We start from the raw sequence: 24,790 nt of genomic DNA, 5'->3' as shown, positions 1-24,790 counted from the left end.
GGGTAATTGATTTCGCAACCTATGAGGAGGAGAAGAGGAAAAATAAACCAATAAAGCTGCAAATGCAGCTTAGTAAATCTATCCCTTTGTGTCCTATTATTGTCTGGACATTATGTTGAGACTCGTAAATGTATTTGTTGAAATTGCAGAAAGATTGGCTAACTATAGCAAACTGGGAAAAATATAGAAAAATAAATAAATTTTGACGCACAAAACATAAAATACAATTTGTGTTGTTGTTACATTTATTGCATTTGAGCATACCAGTTGAAAATACATAATGAAATCTGGTATGTACATTTTATCTTTACAAAACTGAGCCAAAAAATGTACACTATATAACAGTGAAATGTATCTGTGTACAACCATGTCATTTTAACACTACATAAAGTGCAACATAACAGCAAACATAACAGAAAAGGTATTTCAAAGATGCGGCTCCATTTAGCAAGATTTTTGTGGAATTTCCCACCTGCCATCATCTTCATTATTTTTAAATTATAATATTCTACCACAAAAAAAGTGCATAAAACTAAACTGTAAAGAGGTTGTCAATAACTAGACTATAGTCATGAGAATACTATTTCTAGGTCTGATCTAATATTGAAATTTGTATCCAAAATATTCCCATTAGTTTGAAGCTATCACATTTATTTCACTGTGATCTCAGTTCAACAGGAAAAAAAAATACTTAGTAAAAAAAAAATCTTCTGTCCTGCAGTCTTTTTGAGAAGAAAGAATGTTCCTGACAGCTATGTATCACAGTGCATACAATAGGTAGTCAGAAGTTAATAAAGTTTAATAAAATAGCCTCAGATTGCTAACATTAAAACAAAAGTAGGGGTTTTAAGGGTGTTTCTAGGTAACTTCTATAGCCTTTCTATTGCAAAGAATAACATTTTAATATTAAACATTTGAAAGGAAAAAAATATGCTGTATTGTGTTAAAGAAGGTTTAGTTTTTTCCACTAGTTTCTGTTTAACTCCCTAAACTGTTTAATATTTTAGTGTGTTTAGAAATAGAGATGCTAAAAATACAGTCGATATTCTGCAAAACTTCATCATTGAAAACCCTTATTGGCAATAATTTAATTTAAATCTCCTGTGATTTAGTAAAAATGTAAGCTTAAAAATTCCTTTGTAGCTGGTACCCCCCCATTTAATGACTTTTTTTTAAAAAAAAATTAGCAGTGAGCGATTCTGCCTAAAATAAGGCAATTGCATGCCCCAAAAGCTTGGTATTAGTGGTCACCTTCCAACTGGCTGAATTACTCACTGCTAATTTAAATATTTGAAAATGTTCATATCTATATATTATGGATTTTATTTAAGAGTATGCAAGGATTATCCATTTTGAATAACATTTGAGTAATGTCTGAAAATATCATTGCAATTGTGAATTAACATTCTGGAAATCATTTCAGTTTCATAGTTTAAAAGTGCAAGTTGAGCAAAATTATTTTAGTTTTTATTGCAAAAAACAAACAAACAAAAACTATGTTTTTTATTAACACATGATCTGAGAATGAGAAAAAAAAACTTTAACATTGACAAAAAGAAGTACAAGCAGCCAAGATATGTTGCTTGAAACATCAAGAGGTAAAGACTGAATATGAAGATAGTTTTTTATATATATTTGAACAATTGTGTCAGATTATTTCCATACATATTTGAAAAGCGTGTGATAATTGAGTTATAGCAGGGTTTTCAAATGGATTGGAATGACTGAATTAGAAAACCCTAATAAAAGGCCAGACAAGACACCCGTGACCCACATGGGAATTCTGATGAATTGTTAGAGGGACCTAAGAGTTTGTAAAATATACTACGACTTAAATATGTGCAAATATTTTTGATTTGTAATCAGTTAGTTAAACGAATACTGAAAACGGCAGCAGTCTGTAGCATTGGGCTCTTTCTGGAGCCAGATTTAGTAATAAAAAATGCAACACATGTCAACTGTGCAAATCCAGATGCCTGTGTGTTCCCTAATAAATCTAGCGCTAGAAAAATGTGAATGCTGCTGAGACTTCAGCCATTTTTGTGATTATTTTAATTAGTTATAATAAAGAATCCCAAATATTTGCACAAGTTTACTACAAATCATACCTTAAATGGAAATAAAGAGACAACAATATTTTAACAAAAACAACATTATTTTAAATACTATGAATATTATTGAAAAGGTTGGTAAAAATGAGTTAAAAGAACATGAAACCCACATTTTTTCTTCCATGATTTAGATAGAGCATGCAATTGTAATCAAATTTCTAATTTACTTCTATTATCTAATTTGCTTAATTTTCTTGATATCCTTTGCTGAAAAGCATATCTAGATAGGCTCAGTAGCTGTTGATTGGAAGTTGCACATAGATGCCTCATGTGATTGGCTCACACATGTGCATTGCTATTTCATCAACAAAGGGTATCTAAAGAATGAAGCAAATAAGATAATAGAAGTAAATTGGAATGCTGTTTAAAATTGTATTCTCTATCTGAATCATGAAAGAAAAATGTGCGGTTTAATTAATGTTGATATATCTCAAATAAATATGGTCAAGTTGTTTTTCCTTTGGACATTTTTATTTTACTATTCTTATACTTTTTTGCAGAAACTTTTTATCTAGTTTCAGTTTTTAATCTTTAAAATATTTTTTAGCTTGAATTTAATTTTCTTTTTTAGTGTATAAGTTCAAACCATCTCTCCTATCTGTTGCAAAAATGCCTGATTGTGTCAGTGAACCATATATTTCTACATCGATTTCATTCCATCCCTTACCATCCACTTAATAGGATAAGCTCCCAAGTATATAAATTACATGGGCAGTTTATTTACTGGTGCAAAACAGAATGTTATATGCAAAAAATCTAAATTACGTAATTTGCATTCAAAATTATTTGAATGAATCATTTATGGCATTTTGTTGACTAAATGAAACCGCATCTCTTTAAATGTGGCAAATCATCAGAATCATGAAATTTCTGTTGACAATATGGCTTATATTTTATTAAACATTGGAGTTATGTTATCTTAAAAATGCTTAGAACTGACACTTGTACAAAGTGATACAAATGGTTGCAATTTATCCTATAAAACTTCAGTATGAGAGCAGAGAATAAAAATTTGTTTTGCCATTTTTTTCTTGAATTTAACAATTGCGTGTAGATATCATTATTTATATCAGATGCTACAAAGAAAATACATTTGCTTTTTGTTCTATTTTCTGTTGGAAAAGCTGATATGGTCAACTAAATATACAGTATAAAGGTATTAATCTTGCAAAAACGAGGAAAATATTTGGATATCTTTATTTCCTCTGTGGTGTATGTGTAATTTTATGTTGCAGTCACTACAGCATATCATTTCGAGGGAATTCAAAGAGAAACTGATTATATAAAAACGTAGAGCCCTTAAAGTTAAATTGTGCTATAATAGATATCTGAAACATTTTTCAGAAGATTTGGCAATGTTTAAAATTAAAACCCATATGCATATAAGTTGTTGGCATTATATAACCGTTCATTTTAGAAACAAAATGACCAGAGCAGCCATTGTTTATTTTATTTTTTTAGAGAGAACATTGATTAAAAAAAAAGAATAAAAAAAATCTCTGTTGTTGCAAAGTCTGGTACTTCTATATTTTGAGCACCTCTGTATTATGATTACTATCATAGCTTTTCATTTTGTTGTGTTTAGAAAGGGGACGTGAAGACATATAGACGATGTTTAACTCACGTTTCATTCTAATGAGAGTTTTACTTATTGAAAGTGTTTAAACAACACTGATAACAACTTATATAAAATAAATGTACAAGAAATAATGTTCCTACCATTACAGGAGTCTCTCAAACATAAAGCAGAAATATCCAAAACTGATGGAAAACTTTGTATTACAAACTTAAGACAAAGTGACTTTGCCCATTTCAGGGCTTGAATGAAGGAGCGCCGTGTGGTATTATGAGATTGGTAACTTTCAATACATATAAAAAAATGACTAAAGTGCATAGTAACACATTTTTTTTATAAGAAACAGCTATATGATTTACTTATCTACTGTTGCTGAGATCAATATAATATATTGTTCAAGAAGACAACCAAATTCCCGCTTCTGAGAACACTATTTCTTCACGTCACCTTGTCTTTAGAGCACCAAATATCATTTATCCGTATACTGATGCCTAGAATTTGCAAACAAGCTATGCTCTATGATCATGCATAAAAATCCAACTGTAACCTCACATAAAATGTATTCTGCATTAATGTACCATTTTCAGCAGGCAATCTGTACCACTAATACATTTTGGAAAACTGACTATTTGCTATCTATAGTTTGAACACAGGCTTAAACTATTTTGTCAGCTTGACATTTTAATTGTTTCAACATTATAATCTTTAACAAAGATATAGAACACCATATCTATTCCACTCCCATACATTTTGTCTATATTGCATTCTTTCTGCACATACAGTCAATATAAATTATTGGTTGAAGTGCAATAAGTAATATATAGCTTTTCCTATTTGTATCCAGTAATTTAAAAATAAATACACTGGTCGCGGTAAGGGCATAGTGCCAGGGCCAAAAACTAGTATTGATAAATAAGCACCTTAAATTGTGCACGTAAAGTAAGTGCTAAGGAGAATAAACGTTTGTCCAGGATGTACACGGACGAAATGCTCTCCAGTAACTTTTCCAGTAGGACCACTTTTCACCAATCTCACCTAACAAAACCACACATATGTATTGCGGCTATTGTTATTTACTTTATATAAGCCTCCATTATAATACAGAACACACTAAAACTCCTCTGCTCTGTTTACCAATGTGACCAAGGTAAGCCATTGGTACATTCAGCCTGAGCTTCACCCTCATTGGATTGTACTTTTTATTTTAATGTCAATGCAATATTTACCACTGGCTTCATAGATGTACTGAAAATAACATCTTTGTTTTTTATTTCAGAGCTGTTGGTGTTTATTTCTCTTGTTTCGTTATGAAAAAATGCTCTGGCACTTTCATTTTTGGTACAGAGTCATCATGTTCCTCAATCTGCAAACCGTGAGGCTATTTGTACAGATTTAGAGAATACTATGGCCCCTATTTATCAAAGTCTGGCGGACCTGATCCGACAGTGCGGATCAGGTCCGCCAGACCTCACTAAATACGGAGAGCAATACGCTCTCCATATTCAGCATTGCACCAGCAGCTCACAAGAGCTGCTGGTGCAACGCCGCCCCCTGCAGACTCGCAGCCAATGGGCTGCCAGCAGGGGGTGTCAATCAACCCGATCGTACTCGATCGGGTTGAATTTCGGCGATGTCTGTCCACCTGCTCACAGCAGGACGGACAGGTTATGGAGCAGCGGTCTTTAGACCGCTGCTTCACAACTGCTGTCTCTGGCGAGCCTGCACGCTCGCCAGAAACTCGGGGACTCAAGCTCTATCCGGAGCTTGATAGATATGCCCCTATATGTCCTTATAGGAAGTCCCATTAAATGCATATTATGCTGTTTATTATGGCAATACCACATAAACTAAAGTTGTGGTACTGATTTAACAATATAAAATCAAATTTACAAGCTTAGACTGTCCAGTATTATAAAGTAAGTTTACAATTTAATATATGAAAGTTCTAGTTTGGACTTTCCTATCAGATTTGGATAGGGCATAAAAATGAAATATAGTGTAAACTGTAAATCAGTGAAACTTAATTTAGTATGTTTAATTCTATATTATAAAGGTGCATTCACCCTTACCCAATGCTTAAAGGGACATTAAAGTCAAGTTTTTTTATTATTATTATTACATCCAAAATAGCCACCTATATCACAGAATAAATTGTGTAAAGGTTGTGTACATTACAGATAGTTGTCTCGTGTTCAGGGCCTGCTGTCATTTGGCCTGTAATTTTGTGCTGCCATTGTTGTAATAACTACACTTATTTTCATAGCACTGCGGAGAGTATTGCCACCTTATTACTGGATGATGATGATAATAATAGATAAACATAATCATTTTCAATAGAAAGCTATTAAAATGTTGTTTCTGTGCTTAGAAAAAACAACATTTTGGTTTTATGCTTTTGAATGTGTCCATTTCAACCAGTTGTTCTATACAGCCAATGAACAACTGATCATTAAACATTAGCTGAACACAAACAAGCATTTCAATATCAAATAAAAAAAAGAAATGTTTTAACTTTGTTTTAATGCAAAAAATAATTTAACAAACTTCATTCCTGCTGTTTCATATGCAAACAATACTGAGTTTAATGTCCCTTTGAAGTCTTTGGAATCCTTAATGAATTAAATGCTTAGATTATTGTCACCCTAACTGACATAATTTTAGTTTCTTTAAAAAACTGGATTAGTATAGATATTTATTAGTACAGTACTTTCAGTTCTATGGGTAAATGCACCTTTGCTTGCCTTGTTTCTTAGAAACAAGTACTATACCACATATTAAGCTGTCAACAGCTTGTGTGATGCCCCACTTTGCTCATAGAGTGGTACCTTGTCTTATAGAGAAATAGCTGATGTTGCTGATACTTGGCATTTTGATACTAAATGCATGTTCAGAAATGTTATAGTACATTTGTATTTAAAGTCCAGACCAGGTATGTCCATGTTGAGTAAAAAAATAATCTGAGTTGGGATTTTATTGGGTTTTTGAAAATTTTGACCCGTTACTGCCTTTGTTTACTGACAGGTTATCCCCGGTCTCTGTGGCTTTTCGTGGTGCTTTAGGGCTGACACCACCTTTCCTGGCACTTTGAGGACTTGGCATTACTTTTTTTTGTACTTGAGGACTAGACTGAGCTGATCCAGCTTTTCTTCCTATAGAAGGACTCTTTGAGCCCTTTGGTTTAGATGGAAGTTGGAGGCCTTCTGAGACTTTTAGGGACTTTAAAGACAGCATTTCACAATAGCTATTGCACTGGTGAACCACAGCAAATTCATCAAGCACTGTAGGAAAACAGCTTTCTTTGAGGCCTTGATACCTAGAGCAAAAACATTACAATGATTCTTTTTATGTACAATGAGTCTTAAATTAGATTGTATTTATATAAATATTAACAGTCAAAAAGACAACCAGAACCAGATAGAATAAAAAACTCAATGTTAAATATTTTCTATTACTTCTTTTCAGGATATGTACTTCTTTCAAAATTCACATTTCTATCAATGTAATTACAATTTTCCTTTTAAACATTGTAAATCAATTCCACTATTTATTAATGTTTACCTTCCAACAAGACCGTCTCAAAGCATTAAATTATAGTTCAGCAGATTGTAATTTTACAGAAGAGCATAGATATCAAATAATGCCATTTCTTTAAAAGAAAACAATATAACGTTTAAATATACTGCATGGCGATTGGCAAGTGTTCAAACACTTAATAATTTGTGTAAATGACACTGACAGATTATGATGACCTACAATTGGGAGATATCCAACAAGGAATTATTCATATGCCATGCTATCAACACTTGGGACATCACAACTGTGCTGTTGGTTCCTGTATCTGACAGGGAGCACAGAATGGAGATGGATGAGGATGTCTAAGGTTATCTAGAAGATGTGTCCAGATCTCTACTGCAGCTCAGTCTGACACTCTTTGTGTGGACTTGTTCAGTGTAAGCAATAATCTTTATTTTTTCATATGCTTCTATATGTTTGCAAATGTTATCACTTGAATAAATAAGTTTCTTTAAAAATAAAATAAAAAATTTAAAAAAAACCACTATAAATTGAAATATGATCTCCCTGTGTGCTACCCCTGACAAATGCTACCTAGGTGTTATGGTCTCACTTGGTCCACATTTAGAACCAGCCCGGATTTCCAACTAGAATAATTTTATGATATAATTACCTCACAAGAGGTTTTAACTTCCCTTAGCACTGATTAATGACCTATTTTAGAGATTGAGCTATTTCATTCTTAGACCAATTCTCATAATCATTATGAGACTGGGTGATAATGCATATTAAGAATCCTCATCCTAATAATAATAATGCAAATATTAAGAATCCTCATCCTAATAAATCCAAAGTAAGTTACTCACATCACCTTTGGGAATATCAATGACACAGTAATCATATTCAGTTCTGCCATGATCATTTTTTAGGAAAAGTAATCTGTCTGGGCTTGCAACATTCAGGCCTAGATCACAAGTGGATCACTATTGATAGCGCAGAGTGTGCTATCAATATCGCTGGACCGCACTAAGACTAGTGCAGAATCTGGTATTATAAATAATGATAAAACAGAATAACTAGAGAATGTTTAGTGCAAACAACATCCCTTTAGTGTGCTGTATACATTTAATGGATAGCGCGGCCTTGTGAAACATCTATCCTACTACAGGTTGTAAGTTATGTGTTTTGTACGAGCCCCACAGAAGTTTACTTGTGCAAAATCTTTTTTCTTTTAACTTGTAATACGAGCGCAAGAATAGGAGAGCTATTGATTTAAGTAGCGCTCAATAGTGCTAATATATTTGTGTATTGATTTAAGTAGCGCTCAATAGTGCTAATATATTTGTCCTCCACGGGTAATCTAGACCTCAGTGTTTTAAAGCTTGCTTCTGCCAGCTTATTATCTAAAAATGTTAACTTACCCTTTAGACTTTGTGGCAATTCCAATATTGGTTAGTTTCCAACCAACGCCTGTAAAACAATACACATTAAGGTTATAAACAAACATTGGAAAGATATTAGTTAATAGCCATGTCACTACTTTGAAAGATTCACAGAAAGTTTGTACTACATGTTAAATGTATTTTTTTAGATAAATATAAACTTTAATCTTTAAATTATTACATGGGGTAAGCTGACATGCTGAAAAGACAAACGGGCCGATTTTTCATCCCCCGAATGCAGCCATATGGTGCTGTTTCCGCGCAAGCCTTCAGGCTCACCGGAAACAGGAGTTAAGAAGCAGCGGTCGTAAGACTGCTGCTTCTTAACTCGTCCGCTACCTCTGAGGTGGCAGACAGCAATCAGCCCGATTGGATACGGTCGGGTTGATTGACACTCCCTGCTAGTGGCCAATTGGTCGTGAATGTGCAGGGGGCGGCATTGCACAAGCATTTTTTAGTGAAATGCTTGTGCATTTATCGATGTGCGGTGGACATGATCCCGCACATTGATAATTCGGCCCAAAAGTATATAAAAAAAATCTATTAATATTTTTCTACATAAATGGTACATAACATCCCTATCCTCTTGTTTTCTATTAACATATTTTTAAGCACCCCTGATTTATTTCTTGACTGTTTGTTTAATAAAATATATGCATCTATGATGTCTAGAGAATATTTATAATATAAGAATGGCTTTAATGATTTAAGAAGGACAGCAATTTGATATGCTGCATGTCATTTTTTGTTAACACAGTAAAAACTCAGTTAAAAGGATATTAAATACTTTGAGATGGTAACATAAAATGATAAATCATATATATAACAAAACTTCAGCCCCTGTTAAAAATGGAAGTTCAATACACTGTTATATTCCACACAGCCATTAGCTGCATACTTCAGTGACCTATTTATAACTGTCAATAATTGGCCACAGCAGAGAAGTCACAACATGGCAGCTCCCATTGTTTTATAGACACTAAAGTGTAGATTTATCATAGTCCAAGCGGACATGATATGATGTAGCGTATCATGTCCGCTGCACATCAATAAATGCCGAAAGCATACGCAGTTTTTGTGAACTGCTGGTGCAATGCTGCCTCCTGCAGATCTGCGGACAATCGGCTGCTAGCAGGGGGTGTCAATCAACCCAATCGTATTCGATTGGGTTGATTTCTGTCCGCGGCCTCAGAGCAGGTAGACAAGTTATGGATCAGAGGTCTTTAGACCGCTGCTTTATTACTTTTGTTACCGGTGAGCCTGAAGACTCGCGCAGAAACAGGGGCATCAAGCTCCATATGGAGCTTGATAAATCGGCCCCTAAAACTTTACACTTATTTTGTCAATATTTAAACAGCTTATGAAACTTTAAAAATCGACATATTATTCTCAGACTAATAGTTTATTTGAGTGCATCATTCTATTGCATTTATTTAGGGCTAGATTGCAAGTGAAGACCTAATTTATCGGGCAGAGATCAGATCTCTGGTTAATTTTTAAAATGTCCTACAATTGCCCCCAAAATAAACTGTATGGTGCCTTTATTAAATTAAAAAATATGAGCATCTATCTATAATTTTTTTAAATAAATAACTGCAGGAGGCAGTTTTAAGGGATTAAAAGTAGGTGGGTGTGGGGTGTTAGAAAAAAACGGCACTGAAAAGTCATATATTTATGTGTTAATATGTGTACAGTATATACACATATAAACAACTAAATATATATGTATATATTTAAATACATATATATTTAAACTACTTTGCTGCCCATCGCTGCGTGACTTACCCCCTTTGCTGCGCTAGGTTCTGTGCTGTGTATGACAGCATCAGAATGAGGCTCCCATTGGAAGCGCCCTCTCGTGAGCACAAAGCTTCCATGCAATGCGAACACAAGGTCACGTTCGTATTGCTCCTTACTTATAATACCAGCACACAATTGCGTGCACTGGTATTACGAGTGGAGCACAAATATCACAATCCCGTAAGTGCAATTTTGCGCTCCAGGGTCGATAGTCTTAAAATTGCATGTTCTAGCAAATTATTTTGGCCCTTTAATTTGGTAATTTGGTGGTGTGACCTGCAAAATAGGTCATAGAAACAGGTATTTGACAGCTACTATAATTATCCCAAATAAATATTTGAGTGGCTTGTAAGATTGAATTCTGGATCAAATGATATGTAATTTGCACTTAGTAGTAAAGAGCTTTTATTGTTCATTGAGTAAGCTGTGTGCTTCAACATCTATATATACTATGACTTACTTGGTGCTAGTTATATAAATCCATAAACATGTAATTATGTTAAAAAATGATGCTGCCCCAGGGTAGTGACGCTATTGATTAGCTCAGAAGAAGGTGTGTATAGATATAGACATACTCTGATAGGTTACATATGTAAATGGTTACATGAAAGGTGTAAAGAGAATGATACCTGATTGGCTAACAAGAGTGTAAAAGAGTGAATATTGAATGTGACTCTTTGACAAAGCAATTGGTGAAATGCATATCAGGCATTCTATGTTTTAGAACAATATGTCGTAAGCACAGGGAACATGATTAAAGGGACATAGGCACCTTGCATTAAATACTTTTTTTTTGTAGTGTTGCAACAAATTAACATTGAGGCAGAGGGGCTTGTGCAATGATGTCGGCATTTATCGATGCGCGGCGATCATGTTCTCTCGCACTTAAATCGGCCCCAGAGTGTGAAATGTTTAACCTCTTGATTGTTACAGTTGCTGTCTGGCCAAACGCGTCTCACCACTTGTCTTATTTGGAGCAGACAATCTGGAAAGCTGTGAAACTAGCATTGTTCTGCAGTATATTATCACCTCTACTGAAGCCAATGAGGGATGTGTAGCAGGGTTATGTCTGCAGTTTGCACCTCCAGCTCTCAAAATAGGAAAACCCACAATATTCAGTGTAAAATTATACAAAAAGGAGGAAACATATTAAAAATATATTAAAAAGTATTTAATGTCCTTTTAAAAATTGTATGTAAAATTGTATTTCATTTGAGTTATTTAAAGGAATACAGGTATACCCCGCTCATACAGCGGGTTAAGGACTGGAGCCCCGCTGTAAAGTGAAAACCGCCTTAAAGTGAAACAAGGCAGTTTTAGCTTTCGTTTCACTTGCCAGTGTGTTTAAAAACTTAAAAACATGTTTTAACTAATTTATATTAGGTGTACAATAGCACTAAGTTTAGTTTAACACTCGCACAGCACAGCATTCAATAAATACTGTACCTGTAAAATAGTGACAATTACTGTAGTAAAATTTGCCAGACTATAGCACTGAGACACAGATTGCACTGTAATGCTGTAAACAGAGTGAACTAAGCATAACAAAATGATGCCAGTCACTTTTCTTGCAATCTCATGAAGATTACAGCACTGTTTTAAAATCCTTGGAGGTTGAACTTCAGCTCCACAAAGCGCTGTATTAGCGAAGCGCTGTAAAGTGAAGCACTGTAAAGTGAGGTCTACCTGTATTAAACAGCTGGGTACAACTATATAGTAGCATGGTTTTCCTCCTGTACCAGTGGCTCTCTATAACGCTGTTTGCTTGTTTAAACCCCTTATAGAAGCCAGTTGGTAAAGCTCTGCATCTTTATACTGGTTGCCACCATCTTGGTACGCACATATTGTTGCATCATGTGACAGAAGCAGTGCACTTTCACAGATCAGTGACACAGCTGTACCTTGCACATCAGGTTAACTCACACAGTAGCAGTTTTGCAGGTTTTTTTGCACAGTTTAAAAGTTACATAAAATATAAAAATAAGCCCTTAGGATTAATATAGAGAAATGCAGCAATACAAAAAAGCACAGCTCCAGCACTGTATTGTGCACACTAAACTGGCATGCACACTATGGGGCATATTTATCAAGCTCTTAATGGAGCTTGATGCCCCGTGTTTCTTGCGAGCCTGCAGGCTCGCCAGAAACAGCAGTTAAGAAACAGCGGTCACAAAGACCGTTGCTCCATAACCTGTCCGCCTGCTCTGAGCAGACGGACAGACATCGCCGGAAATCAACCCGATCGAGTACGATTGGGTTGAGTGAAACCCCCTGCTGGCGGCCCATTGGCCACGAGTCTGCAGGGGGCGGCGTTGTGAGCTGCTGGTGCAATGCTGAATACGGCGAGCGTATTGCTTGCCGTATTCAGCGAGGTCTGTCGGACCTGATCCGCACTGTCGGATTAGGTCCGACAGACCTTGATAAATATAGGCCTATGGCTAGTCAAGAAGGCGGCAATATCAGTGATCTGTAAACGTGCACCACTACTTAATACATAAATTCCAAGATGCATGTGAAGTAGTAAGTATGCTGCTGAAGTTGTACCCAGCAGTTTGATGTCCCTGTAAAGGGAAATGAAACCCAAACGTTTTCTCTTGTGATTCAGACAGAGAATAACATTTTAAAAAATTTTCAAATTTGCTTTGTTCCCATGTTATTCTGTGTTTAAGGGGTACCTAGTTAAGTGTCTGGAGCACTAGATGGCAGGAAATAGTGCTGCAATCTAGTGCTCTTGTATACGGATAACATTCTTGCAAAACTGCTGCCATATAGTGATCCAGACACGTGCACGCTCCTGAACTTATGTCCCTGCTTTTCAAAAAAGATACCATGAGAATTAAGAAAATTTGATATTAAAAGTAAATTAGAGAGTAGTTTAAAATGACATACTCTGGGGCCGATTTATCATGGCCCGAATGGGGCCAAATACCCTTGTTTCCGTGTGAGCCTTTAGGCTCACTGGAAACAGGAGATAAGAAGCAATGGCCCCAAGACCACTGCTTCTTAACTCGTCCACCGCCTCTGAGGCTGCGGACATCAATCCACCCGATCGAATACGATCGGGTTGATTGACACCCCCAACTAGCGTGAATCTGCAGGGGGCGGCATTGCACAAGCAGTTCACCAGATGCTGTCTGCATTCAGTGATGTCTGGCGGACAGCGTATCATGTCCACCAGACATTGATAAATTGGCCCCTCTATCTGAATTGTGTGCCTTTAGGGGCAATGGGTATCTTAGGTTTTTTTAGCGTTAGGTTTTTTTTGGGGGGGTTGGTTGGGTGGTGGGTTTTACTGTTGGGGGGGACTTTATATTTTTTTACAAAAGGCCCTTTTAAGGGCTATTGGTAGTTTATTGTAGGTTCGGGGGTGTTTTTATTTTGGGGGGCTTTTTATTTTTATAGGGCTATTAGATTAGGTGTAATTGTTTTTATTTTTGATAATTTTGTTTAATATTTTTTGTAATCTTAATGTTTTTTATTTTTTGTAATTTAGTGTTTATTATTTTTTGTAACTTTAGATTTTTTATTTTTTTCGTAGTGATAGGTTTTTTAAATTTGTAATTGATATTTTTTTAATTTTATTAGAATAGTAATGTTGAGTTAATTTATAGTTTATCTTTCGCCTATTTTGATAATCCGTTTGTAGAGTGTTATTGCTTTTGAAGAACAAATAAAGAATGAACTTTTAACTGCACTCACGGCTGGATAATTTCATGTTCCATTGAATTTATAGTTTAAACTTAGTTTTTTTTAATTTCACAAGTAAGTTTTTATTTATTTTAAGATAGTTATATTGTAACTTTTAATTTAAAGTCAGGGGGGGTATTAGGTTTAGGGCTTAATAGTTTAAAGTTAGGGGGTATTAGGTTTAGGGGTTAATAGTTTAAGTTAGTGTTTTGCGATGTGGGGGGTGGTGGTTTAGGGGTATATAGGTTTCGTTTAGTAGGTATGATGTGGGGGCTAGTGGTTTAGGGGTTAATAGGTTTATTTAGTTGCGGTGATGTCAGGGAGCGGTGAAATAAGGGTTAATAATTTTTTTAGTGTCTGTGATGTCGGGGAGCGGAGGATTAGGGGTTAATAGCTTTATTTAATAGTTGCGATGTGAGTGGGCGGCAGATTAGAGGTTAATAAGTTTAATATGGTGTTTGCGATGCGGGAGGGTGGCAGTTTAGGGGTTAATAGGTAGTTTATGGGTGTTAGTGTACTTTGTAACAGTTTAGTTATAAGTTTTGTGAAACATTTTTGTTATACAAAATCCATAACTACTGCTCTCGTGTCAGTATAGGCTGTAATTTAAGCATTTTAGTCTGAACACACAACCTGTAATACGGCGCTATGGAAATCCCACACTCAAACGTAATTTTTTTGAGTGCAGAATAGACGTTGTGTTACAGGTTAAAATGCTTGCGGTATAGCTATACCACCGCGACTCGTAAAATGCATTCCCGGCCATTTCACGCACAATGGCCAATTTTTCAGCGGTATAGCTGTATCACAAAACTCGTAATCTTGCCAAATGTAAATAACCTTTACAATATTCAGTTCCTATGGGTTATCCTTTTCAGCTACTATAGTCCTCCTGAACATTTTGGTTATAGTTATCGCTTTACCTTGTTGTTGGAGGTTCTCATTTGCTGTGTGAGCTATCATGTAATTCTAAGACTATTGATCCTGCACTACAGGGTGTTTAACCCCCACAAATGGGTTAAACACACAGTAAAATTACTGCTCTGGAATTTCAGAGCACTGCTAGTCCTGAGCTGAAAATGCCTCTGATCCAATCAGCAGTGATCATTCCACATCTGAGTCGTGCGACTAGCCCTGCTAATTGGATCAGCTGAGCTTTCTGCACAGAAACCAGCAGTGCTCTGTGAGTTGCAAGCAGTAGTTTTACTGTGCGTTTAACCATAGGTCAATGACTGGAACACCCACTAACAAAAGGCTATAAAATATATATTTAAGCAAGCATCTATAAAATTTGAACATGCTCTCTCTTTAATGACAAGGCCCATCGGCAGCCTAACCAACATCTATGAATCTAACTTACTGTCTCATAAAATATCAGTGTACTCAGTTTGTACTTTTTCCTTGCAGATTTTAATAAGCAGACACCAGGGTGACTATTAGGTTTATTCTACAGTGAAAAGTTTTGATTTTTCCACACAGTGTATGGTTTATTTGTTCTTACATTAATCAATAAAAAAGCAGACATGAATTACATGAATGAGGAGTTTGGGAGCAGTTTGACATTGCACAACTACATCACAAATCAGTTTAAAATATAATTATACCTTCCAGTATTGTCACTAGGAAATTCCCATTGGTCCATTGATATACCCAGTGTTGGAAGGTGCAACATTTTTGCTCAATCTCTGATGTATTTTTCATGTGCAATTTCCCAGTGATATCCCGAATGCAGTATTTTTCGAACCTCCCCTCCAGATCTTCCTCAATTGTAGCATAGGGGATGTTGTTGGCAGGCCTATAAATCAGATTTAGAGGTAGAATCCTGGTAAAAAAAAGAGAAAATAGAAAACTTAGAACATTTTCTCATAGACGCTTTTCTGTACATGTTTAAGTCGACAAAATTAAATTGACGTAAACATAGAAGACCTTTAAGGATATAATAAGTATACCCTTTTTCCTGGACCCAACTAAGCCATTGAATCATCTATTTGGACCTTTGTGACAGCTCATTCCTGATGCCTGCTTGTGTTTGACCATCATTCTGGACTTACTCCTCATACCTGTGCCTTCTCAGTCCAAATTGTGTCTATGACCCTTTGCATATTTGTCTCCTGACAGAAGATCTACAGGTGAGGCGTATTTCATTTAGCTGCTGTGTTATGGGTCATGTCCTGGGTCCTACAAAGTGTGTTGGGATAGTGTGCCTAATTCATTACTCAGCCACTGGTGCCTTCCTGGACGAACATTTTCATCTACTCCTAGAGTTTTTTGTACCTCTCTGCCAGCTCGTTGCCGACCCTTGTTTGTGTTTGACCCTTCTTCTAGACTTACTCCTATCTGTGTCTTCTCTGTCCTAATTTTGCCTGCACCTATGACCCTTTGCATATTTGTCTCTCTCCTGAAAGAAGATCAATTTGTGAGCCTTAATTCATTTACCTGCTCTGTTGTAGGTCACGTCCTGGGTACTACTCAGTGTGTTGTGATAGTGTGTCTAATTAATTATTCATCCTTCCTGGATGGACATTTGCATCTAGCTGTACAGTCCATCAGCATAGTTGACCATATTGGAGGATATGATGATTATAAAATTATGAGAGGTGTTGTTGGGACTATGAATTATAAGGTTATCCTACACAGTATTTAAAAAAAGACTTGTCAAACAGAACTTACTCTGGGAGCTGTCCAAAGTTGGGAACTGCTCTGCATTCAGCAGCAAATATCTTGCAGTATTCTCTGGTTGTATTTTGAATTTTACAGTCCTGCCAAACAAAAGTAACACAATATTTGACCAACAATATGGCCAGCCTCATTTTAACTCCTAGTATAAGATCTGCTAATTATAAGTATATAATTACACCAGGGGTTAAGGCTTATACACTTTATAGAAGTGAAAAAATACTGAGGAAATAGCCAACCTACCTGAATGGTTATTTCATAATTCTTCTCCACTAAGGTGCTTTCATTCTTGGTCCCAAAGGTGATGAGGTTTCTGATTTTTATAATGCAGGTTTTTCCTGACTCAAACATTGGTTCCAGTCCATATATAACTTTTACTCTACAAGCCTTCCTTAGAAATCCCTCTCCAACATGCGCATTCTCCATCACTAACCTCCCAAAAAATTTGTCCCCCCAGTACCCAGAATCAGCTACTCCTTTTGCAAACACCATTGGAGTCATCTCAATCTCTTCACCCACTGAAAGAATAATAGGGAAAATGAATGTTAATAGAACATTGTAAATATTGTTAGCACTACCCAATATGTTTATAGCAAGATATATTGTATAGTTAAAGTCATGTCTTATAATTCTGTAAGACCTCAAGTTCTATCTGGATGAGCACCTGGGATAAAAGTACTAAAACTTGGCTCCACAATACAACTGGCTATTTATTGGTGGCATATTGGGACCAGAAAATTTGTGCTATTCCCTTTAATCTGGAGTGTTGATAACGAAGCTACTTTTCTTCCTTGGATTTTGTGGCATACAATACTTAGTCATATTAAAATGTGTTGTAGGTTACTGTGAAAAAATTGAATGATGAAGAAAAATTATTAAGAACATATGAGAAGGCAAAAGCAGAAAACAAAGAGATAGGTGAGAGATAGGTGAAAGCCACATATTAGCAATGGTAAAGTTGAGCAGGAGCAAGTTATGGAAAGCTTTTAGCAATAAAACTGTCTTCAAATTTTAGTCTCTTTACTTTATTAATCTTATCTGTTAATTCAACTGCAAAATCATAAACTAATGATTTAATTTATGAAATAATTTGATGGAAATTTAAATATTTAATTAAAACAGTAAGTTCTCATTCAAATGGACAAGAGCCTGTGCATTTAAAGTCTATGCTTCCCTAGGCTTTGTTAAAAATAATGACATCACTGATGACATCATATATGGCATTATAATTTACATCACCAATGAACTCTGAGAATTCTAATGGGAAAAGGGCTTATGGTTTAACTTATCTTTATGTTTATGCTACACTATTTATGGGGTTAATGTAGTGATGATTTTATAGTAATCAAGATTTTTTTTAAAAATAGTATAGCAGTAAATAAATTGCATATTGTACCACACTTTATACTGGGATACATTCCCCTCAGAAATTGGGTTAAACAGGAACAGGTTGTAGACTTTACATTTGGCACCACACAGCATACTTGTACTTACCTTCAACTTCTTCCTTGGTGATAAATCCAGACAAAACTATAATAAAAAACAAAACAATATAATATAACTTTGTGGTGCATTAATGTCTCAGTTCAGTAAAACCGAAATATAAATCTCATCATCTTCTATAATGTAGAGTACAATTAAAATCCATATAATTGTACGTGATCATTATCCACAACGTCACTTTCACTCCCGGTCTTCAGTCTAGGCTATGGGGTCAATTTACTATTGTGCTGACGGACATGATACAATGTAGTGTATCATGTCCACCGCACATCGATAAATGCTGACAGCATACACTGTTGGCATTTATCATTGCACCAGCAGTTTTGGTGAACTGCTGGTGCAATACCGCCTCCTGCAGATTCTCGGCCAATCAGCCGCTAGCAAGGGGTGTCAATCAACCCGATCGTATTCAATCAGGCTAATTGCTGTCAGAGGTGGCAAACGAGTTAAGGAGCAGCGGTCTTAGGACCGCTGCTTCTTAACTTCCGCTTCAGGCGGAACTAAAGCAGAGTGGGTTGGAAGCAGCATCTGCTGCTTCATAAATCGACCCCTTAAACTGAAAGGACAAGGGCTACAATGTTTATCATTGAACAAAGACATGTTACACTTATGTGCATGAAGCAGGAGAGGGCTGATCTGTTAATAGTATAAAATCCTACCTTATACATAACAGCAAATGACAGTCATTCCTGACTGCTGGGTAGGGATGGGACGAATGATTCTAAAAATTTGAAATTTAAAACGAATTTTGATACATTTGTTCGTTCGAATCGAATTTTGAATGTTTATATAACATTCTAACATTCTATTTTTGAATTTTCGTTTTCGAATTTTTCAATAAAATTCAAAAATATTTGTTCGAATAATAGAATGTTTAGCTATGTATTCATTCAATTTCGAAATGTAATATTCGAATTCGAATGTGACATTCGAATTCGAATGTGACATTCAAATTTGAAATAGTATTTCTAGTCTACAACTGTGTTTAATAAATGTAATATTCGAATTCGAATGCTACATTTGAATTTGAATGTCACATTCGAATTTGAAAGAGTACTTCTAGTCTAATACTGTGTTTTAAATGTGATATTCGATTCAAATGTGATATTCGATTCGAATGTGACATTCGATTCGAATGTGACATTCAAATTCGAAATAGTATTTCTAGTCTAATACTGTGTTTTATAAATGTAATATTCGAATTCGAATGTGACATTCGATTCGAATGCGATATTCGATTTGAATGTGACATTCGAAATAGTGTTTCTAGTCTACAATTGTGTTTTATAAATGTAATATTCGAATTCGAATGTGATATTCGAATGTAACATTCGAATTCGAATGTGACATTCGAATTTGAATGTGACATTCGAATTCGAATGTGACATTCAAAAACTGTAAATAACATTCGAAAATCGAATTTTTAAGAATATTCTTTCTTATCAACATTCTATTATGTAAATCGAATTTCTACAATAATATTTGTTCTAACATTCGAATTCGGATATAAACACATTCGCCCATCCTTACTGCTGGGTAGCAATATCACATCTTAAAATATAGAAAATTGGGTTTATTATAGATCAGATTACTACTTTACATAAACTGCTCCCTATAATCACTTTCTTCTTCCAAAAAAAGCTGTTCATTTAAGTAGAATGTATGGTGGTCTTGTTGATGATAGTTTTGTTAGGAACATTCAGGATTGTCTAATTTAAACTCCAACCAACAGAGTGTAGTGGTTTTTTTAAATGGTATTTTGCTCACTACCCATTTATCTTTCCTGGTTTGCAAAATGGCTCATATTCCTATATACATAGGCTAATCCCAGTTATACAGTGTGGGGCCGATTTATCAATGCCTGTCCGACATGATACGCTGTAGCTTATCATGTCCGACAGACATCACTGAATGCTGACAGCACACACTGTCGGCATTTAACATTGCACAAGCAGTTCACCAGAACTGCTTGTGCAATGCAGCCCCCTGCAAATTCACGGCCAATCGGAAACAAGGGCATCAAGCTCCATTCAGAGCTTGATAATTCAGCCCCTATATCTCTAGGTCTTTTTGTATATATAACTGTTGTTATATAACTTCCAAATTAACTGCTTATTTGAAGTTTGCTTAAATATGTATTTTTTTGTATCACTAAATATAATTTCTTAAGCTTGATCACTGGCCATGCAGAGTAGCCAGTTTAATTCATTATTTTTTATTCATTAGCATTAAAAGAAAACTCACTTTCCATTTCATGTACCAGATCATGAACAATATTTCCAGTTTAAGAAAATAATAAATTACCCAGGCAAGATATTATAAACCCCTGATAATGATCACATTCGGCTAGATTACGAGTTGTGCGTTAGGGTAAAAAAGCAGTGTTAAGAGGTCCTAATACTGCTTTTTAACGCCCGCTTTTATTACGAGTCTTGAAGGTTTAGGGTCACTGCACACTTCTTTGGCCTTACCGCAAAACGACTTATGTAAATTTCGTAAAGTCTTTTTTCTATGGGACTTCCATAGCGCCGGTATTACGAGTCTGTCCTGGGAGGCCAAAAAGTGAGCGGTACACCCTCTCCTGTCAAGAGTCCTACCGCATTTAAAAGTCAGTAGTTAAGAGTTTTATGGTACAACGCCGTAACATAAAACTCATAACTAAAGTACTAAAAAGTACACTAACACCCATAAACTACCTATTAACCCCTAAACCGAGGCCCTCCCGCATCGCAAACACTAAAATAAACATTTTAACCCCTAATCTGCCGCTCCGGACACCGCCGCCACCTACATTATATTTATGAACCCCTAATTAAACCCCTAATCTGCCCCCCCCAACGTTGCCGCCACTATAATAAACATATTAACCCCTAAAACGCCGCACTCCCCCCTCGCAAACATTAGTTAAGTATTATTAACCCCTAATCGGCCGTCCCTAACATCACCGCCACCTACCTACATTTATTAACCCCTAATCTGCCGCCCCCAATGTCGCTGCCACTATATTAAAGTTATTAACCCCTAAACCTAAGTCTAACCCTAAACCTAACACCCACTAACTTAAATATAATTTAAATAAATCTAAATAAATATTCCTATCATTAACTAAATAATTCCTATTTAAAACTAAATACTTACCTATAAAATAAACCCTAAGATAGCTACAATATAACTAATAGTTACATTATAGCTAGCTTAGGGTTTATTTTTATTTTACAGGCAAGTTTATATTTATTTTAACTAGGTAGAATAGTTATTAAATAGTTATTAACTATTTAATAACTACCTAGCTAAAATAAATACAAATTTACCTGTAAAATAAAACCTAACCTAAGTTACAATAACACCTAACACTACAATATAATTAAGTAAATTAACTAAATTAAATACAGTTACCTAAATTAAATTAAATTAGCTAAAGTACAAAAAAAACAAACACTAAATTACAGAAAATAATAAACAAATTACAGATATTTAAACTAATTACACCTAATCTAATAGCCCTATTAAAATAAAAAAAAAAACCCAAAATAAAAAAAAAACCCTAGCCTAAACTAAACTACCAACAGCCCTTGAAAGGGCCTTTTGGGGCATTGCCCCAAAGTAAACAGCTCTTTTACCTGTAAAAGAAAATACAAACAACCCCCCCAACAGTAAAACCCATCACCCACACAACCAACCCCCCAAATAAAATACTAGCTAAAAAACCTAAGCTCTCCATTGCCCTGAAAAGGGCATTTGGATGGGCATTGCCCTTAAAAGGGCAGTTAGCTCTTTTGCCGCCCAAACCCTAACCTAAAAATAAAACCCACCCAATACACCCTTAAAAAAACCTAACACTAACCCCCTGAAGATCGACTTACCGGGAGACGTCTTCATCCAAGCCGGGTGAAATGGTCCTCCAGGCAGGCAGAAGTCTTCATCCAAGCAGGGCAGAAGTGGTCCTCCAGACGGGCAGAAGTCTTCATCCAGACGGCATCTTCTATCTTCATCCATCCGGTGCGGAGCGGGTCCATCTTCAAGACATCCGACGCGGAGCTGAAGCTGAATGAAGGTACCTTTAAGTGACGTCATCCAAGATGGCATCCCTTAGATTCCGATTGGCTGATAGAATTCTATCACCCAATCGGAATTAAGGTAGAAAAAATCCTATTGGCTGATGCAATCAACCAATAGGATTGAAGTTCAATCCTATTGGCTGATCCAATCAGCCAATAGGATTGAGCTCACATTCTATTGGCTGATTGGAACAGCCAATAGAATGCGAGCTCAATCCTATTGGCTGATTGGATCAGCCAATAGGATTGAACTTCAATCCTATTGGCTTATTGCATCAGCCAATAGGATTTTTTCTACCTTAATTCCGATGTAACTGCTTTGGGGAGAAAATAATTAGAGTTTATCAGTCCCCCTTATCCTAATTAAAAAATAAAATGGAGATGTTTATTGAAATAAAAAAAATATTTGTTTTAGTTTCTGGCTAAGATTATATTTGGAGAGATGCAGTTATACTTGATAATAAATCAATCACTGCACAATTGAAGTGGAAACACATCAGTACTGCTGGGTAGATGTTTTTTGAACACTGGAGTAGGCAAAAATGAATTCAAGAAGGGTGTAAGAACCTCAACACAATCAGATACATGTCTCTTCATTCTCCAGTCAGTTCAAGAATCTATTAAGAGAAAGAGGAGAGAAAGTGAGCCACCGGGGCATATGAAAACAAGGTTGGGTTAGAAAACTTCTGCCTAGGTCAGAGGATACGCAGTCTGGTCTGAAAGACATTTCTACTAAATGTAACAAGCGCTGAAGCAAACAGACTGAAATAGTAGGTGTGGTCACTTTGCATAAGTGTTCCAGTAAAACTTCATAACGTGCAAACACCCAACAGCCTGGACCTACTTTTTAAGCCATCATGACCACAGATCAAATCAGCTGACTAAAGAAACCTTTAAAAGCCCATTTGGCACTAAAATAGAAGGAAAACTTCCTGGATTCCTAACTTCTACAGACATATATGAGAGTACCTGTATAGGGAAGCCCTTGTTTGTTACTAGAATTCTGACAGATTGATATTAAAGTAAAATGAAGGGAATATTTTGAAACCACCCTCGTTCTGATAGAAAATCATGTAAATAGGATGTATAAAGGAGTGCCCAGCTCAGAAACAGGTCTAGTTGTGGAAAAAATCGAGAAGAATATGATCTAGATTCAAAAACAAAATTTATGCTTACCTGATAAATTAATTTCTTTCATGATGGTGAGTCCACAAGACATTACTCCCGGGAATTCAATTCCTGGGCACCAGGAAGAGGCAAAGATACCCAAAACTTCACAAGCTTTTAATCCCTCTCACATCTGTGATATCCCAGTCTAATGTATAGCTGAGAAAAGGAGAAAATTAGAGGTTAGAAAGGGCAAAGCAGAGTAAATGAGGTCCATACTAAAACTGAGGTCCATAAAAAAATATATAAGGGACAGATCTCATGGACTCTCATCACCATGAAGGAAATTAATACATATGGTAAGTATAAATTTTCTTTCATAAGGTGGTTAGAGTCCACAAGCCATTGGATATAATACCCAAGCTAGGGAGTCCATGAGTAAAAGTGTGGGACAAAAATAAAAGCAGGCACTTATTTAAGACTGTAGGACTTTCCTGTCACAAAGTATCCCAAATGAAAAGTGAGTAAGTTCAAAGATGAGATTGAAAGACTCTTAAAGCCATTAAGTTTCTCATTAAAAGTAAATTTATATGACTAGAATTAGAACAAATATATGAACAATAATTCTGAGTGGTACAACAGATCAATAAAAATGCATGCCAGATGAAATGCCAAATAGCTGTAGAACTATAAATTAAAATCCCTGGTTTTGGCAAATTATCTGGAATAGAGAGAATTAAACAAAAAAACGGAAGAAAACCCTTTGAAAAAGAAAACCTTTGAAATCCAGATGAAGAAATAGTAAACTGAAGCAATCTGCCTTAAAGAAATTCACCCTAGGAAGTAAAACACAGAAAGAGTACAGAACTCAATTTAAGGGAAATGTAAGTGATTTTAATTATGTCAAAGGTAAATGTACCTCTTGTTCTGGTTATTCTGGGACCCGATGTGCAGAGGTAGAGTAGAGGGTTTTACAAGTAGCCAGTCAGAGCAGTCCAAATAGCAAGCCAGGGGTCAATAGTATACCAGTAATCAGTCCAATCAGCAAACACAACAGGTAAGGGCAAGGCAATAGAGTAGTCCAGATTGCCAAGCCAGGGGTCCATACCAGTAATCAGTCCGATCAACAAACACAGCAGGTTAAGGGGAAAGCAATGAAGCAGTCCACATAGTCAGTTGAAACAAATAGGGTATAAGGAAACACAGATTGCCAAGAAACACAGGAACTAAGTGCAGCAATGTCCAAGCACTGATTAAAGTGAGTTGCTGGGTTTTATAGGACTCCTCCTTTGGGAGTGGTTTAGCAGGATGAGATTC

At 35.8% G+C, this 24,790-nt stretch overlaps 1 protein-coding gene across 2 annotated transcripts in view; it reads right to left on the bottom strand.

The window, feature by feature from the left end:
- Positions 1 to 227: 227 nt before the first annotated feature.
- ALPK3 (alpha kinase 3) overlaps positions 228 to 24,790 on the bottom strand; it is a 217,871-nt gene continuing 193,308 nt past the window's right edge. For both annotated transcript variants that reach the window (XM_053717269.1, XM_053717270.1), the window contains 6 exons: positions 18,300 to 18,335; positions 17,049 to 17,323; positions 16,800 to 16,888; positions 15,734 to 15,951; positions 8,622 to 8,670; positions 228 to 7,000 (listed from right to left, as the gene is read on the bottom strand). In XM_053717269.1, coding sequence (XP_053573244.1) covers positions 6,658 to 7,000; positions 8,622 to 8,670; positions 15,734 to 15,951; positions 16,800 to 16,888; positions 17,049 to 17,323; positions 18,300 to 18,335 — 1,010 coding nt within the window. In that variant the 3' untranslated portion in view covers positions 228 to 6,657. The remainder of the gene's footprint in view (positions 7,001 to 8,621; positions 8,671 to 15,733; positions 15,952 to 16,799; positions 16,889 to 17,048; positions 17,324 to 18,299; positions 18,336 to 24,790) is intronic.

Source organism: Bombina bombina, chromosome 6 (genome assembly GCF_027579735.1).
Source record: "Bombina bombina isolate aBomBom1 chromosome 6, aBomBom1.pri, whole genome shotgun sequence".
NCBI classification, from domain to species: domain Eukaryota; kingdom Metazoa; phylum Chordata; class Amphibia; order Anura; family Bombinatoridae; genus Bombina; species Bombina bombina.
The sequence above is the reverse complement of the archived record's forward strand: the minus strand, read 5'-3'. Positions and strand labels throughout refer to the sequence as shown.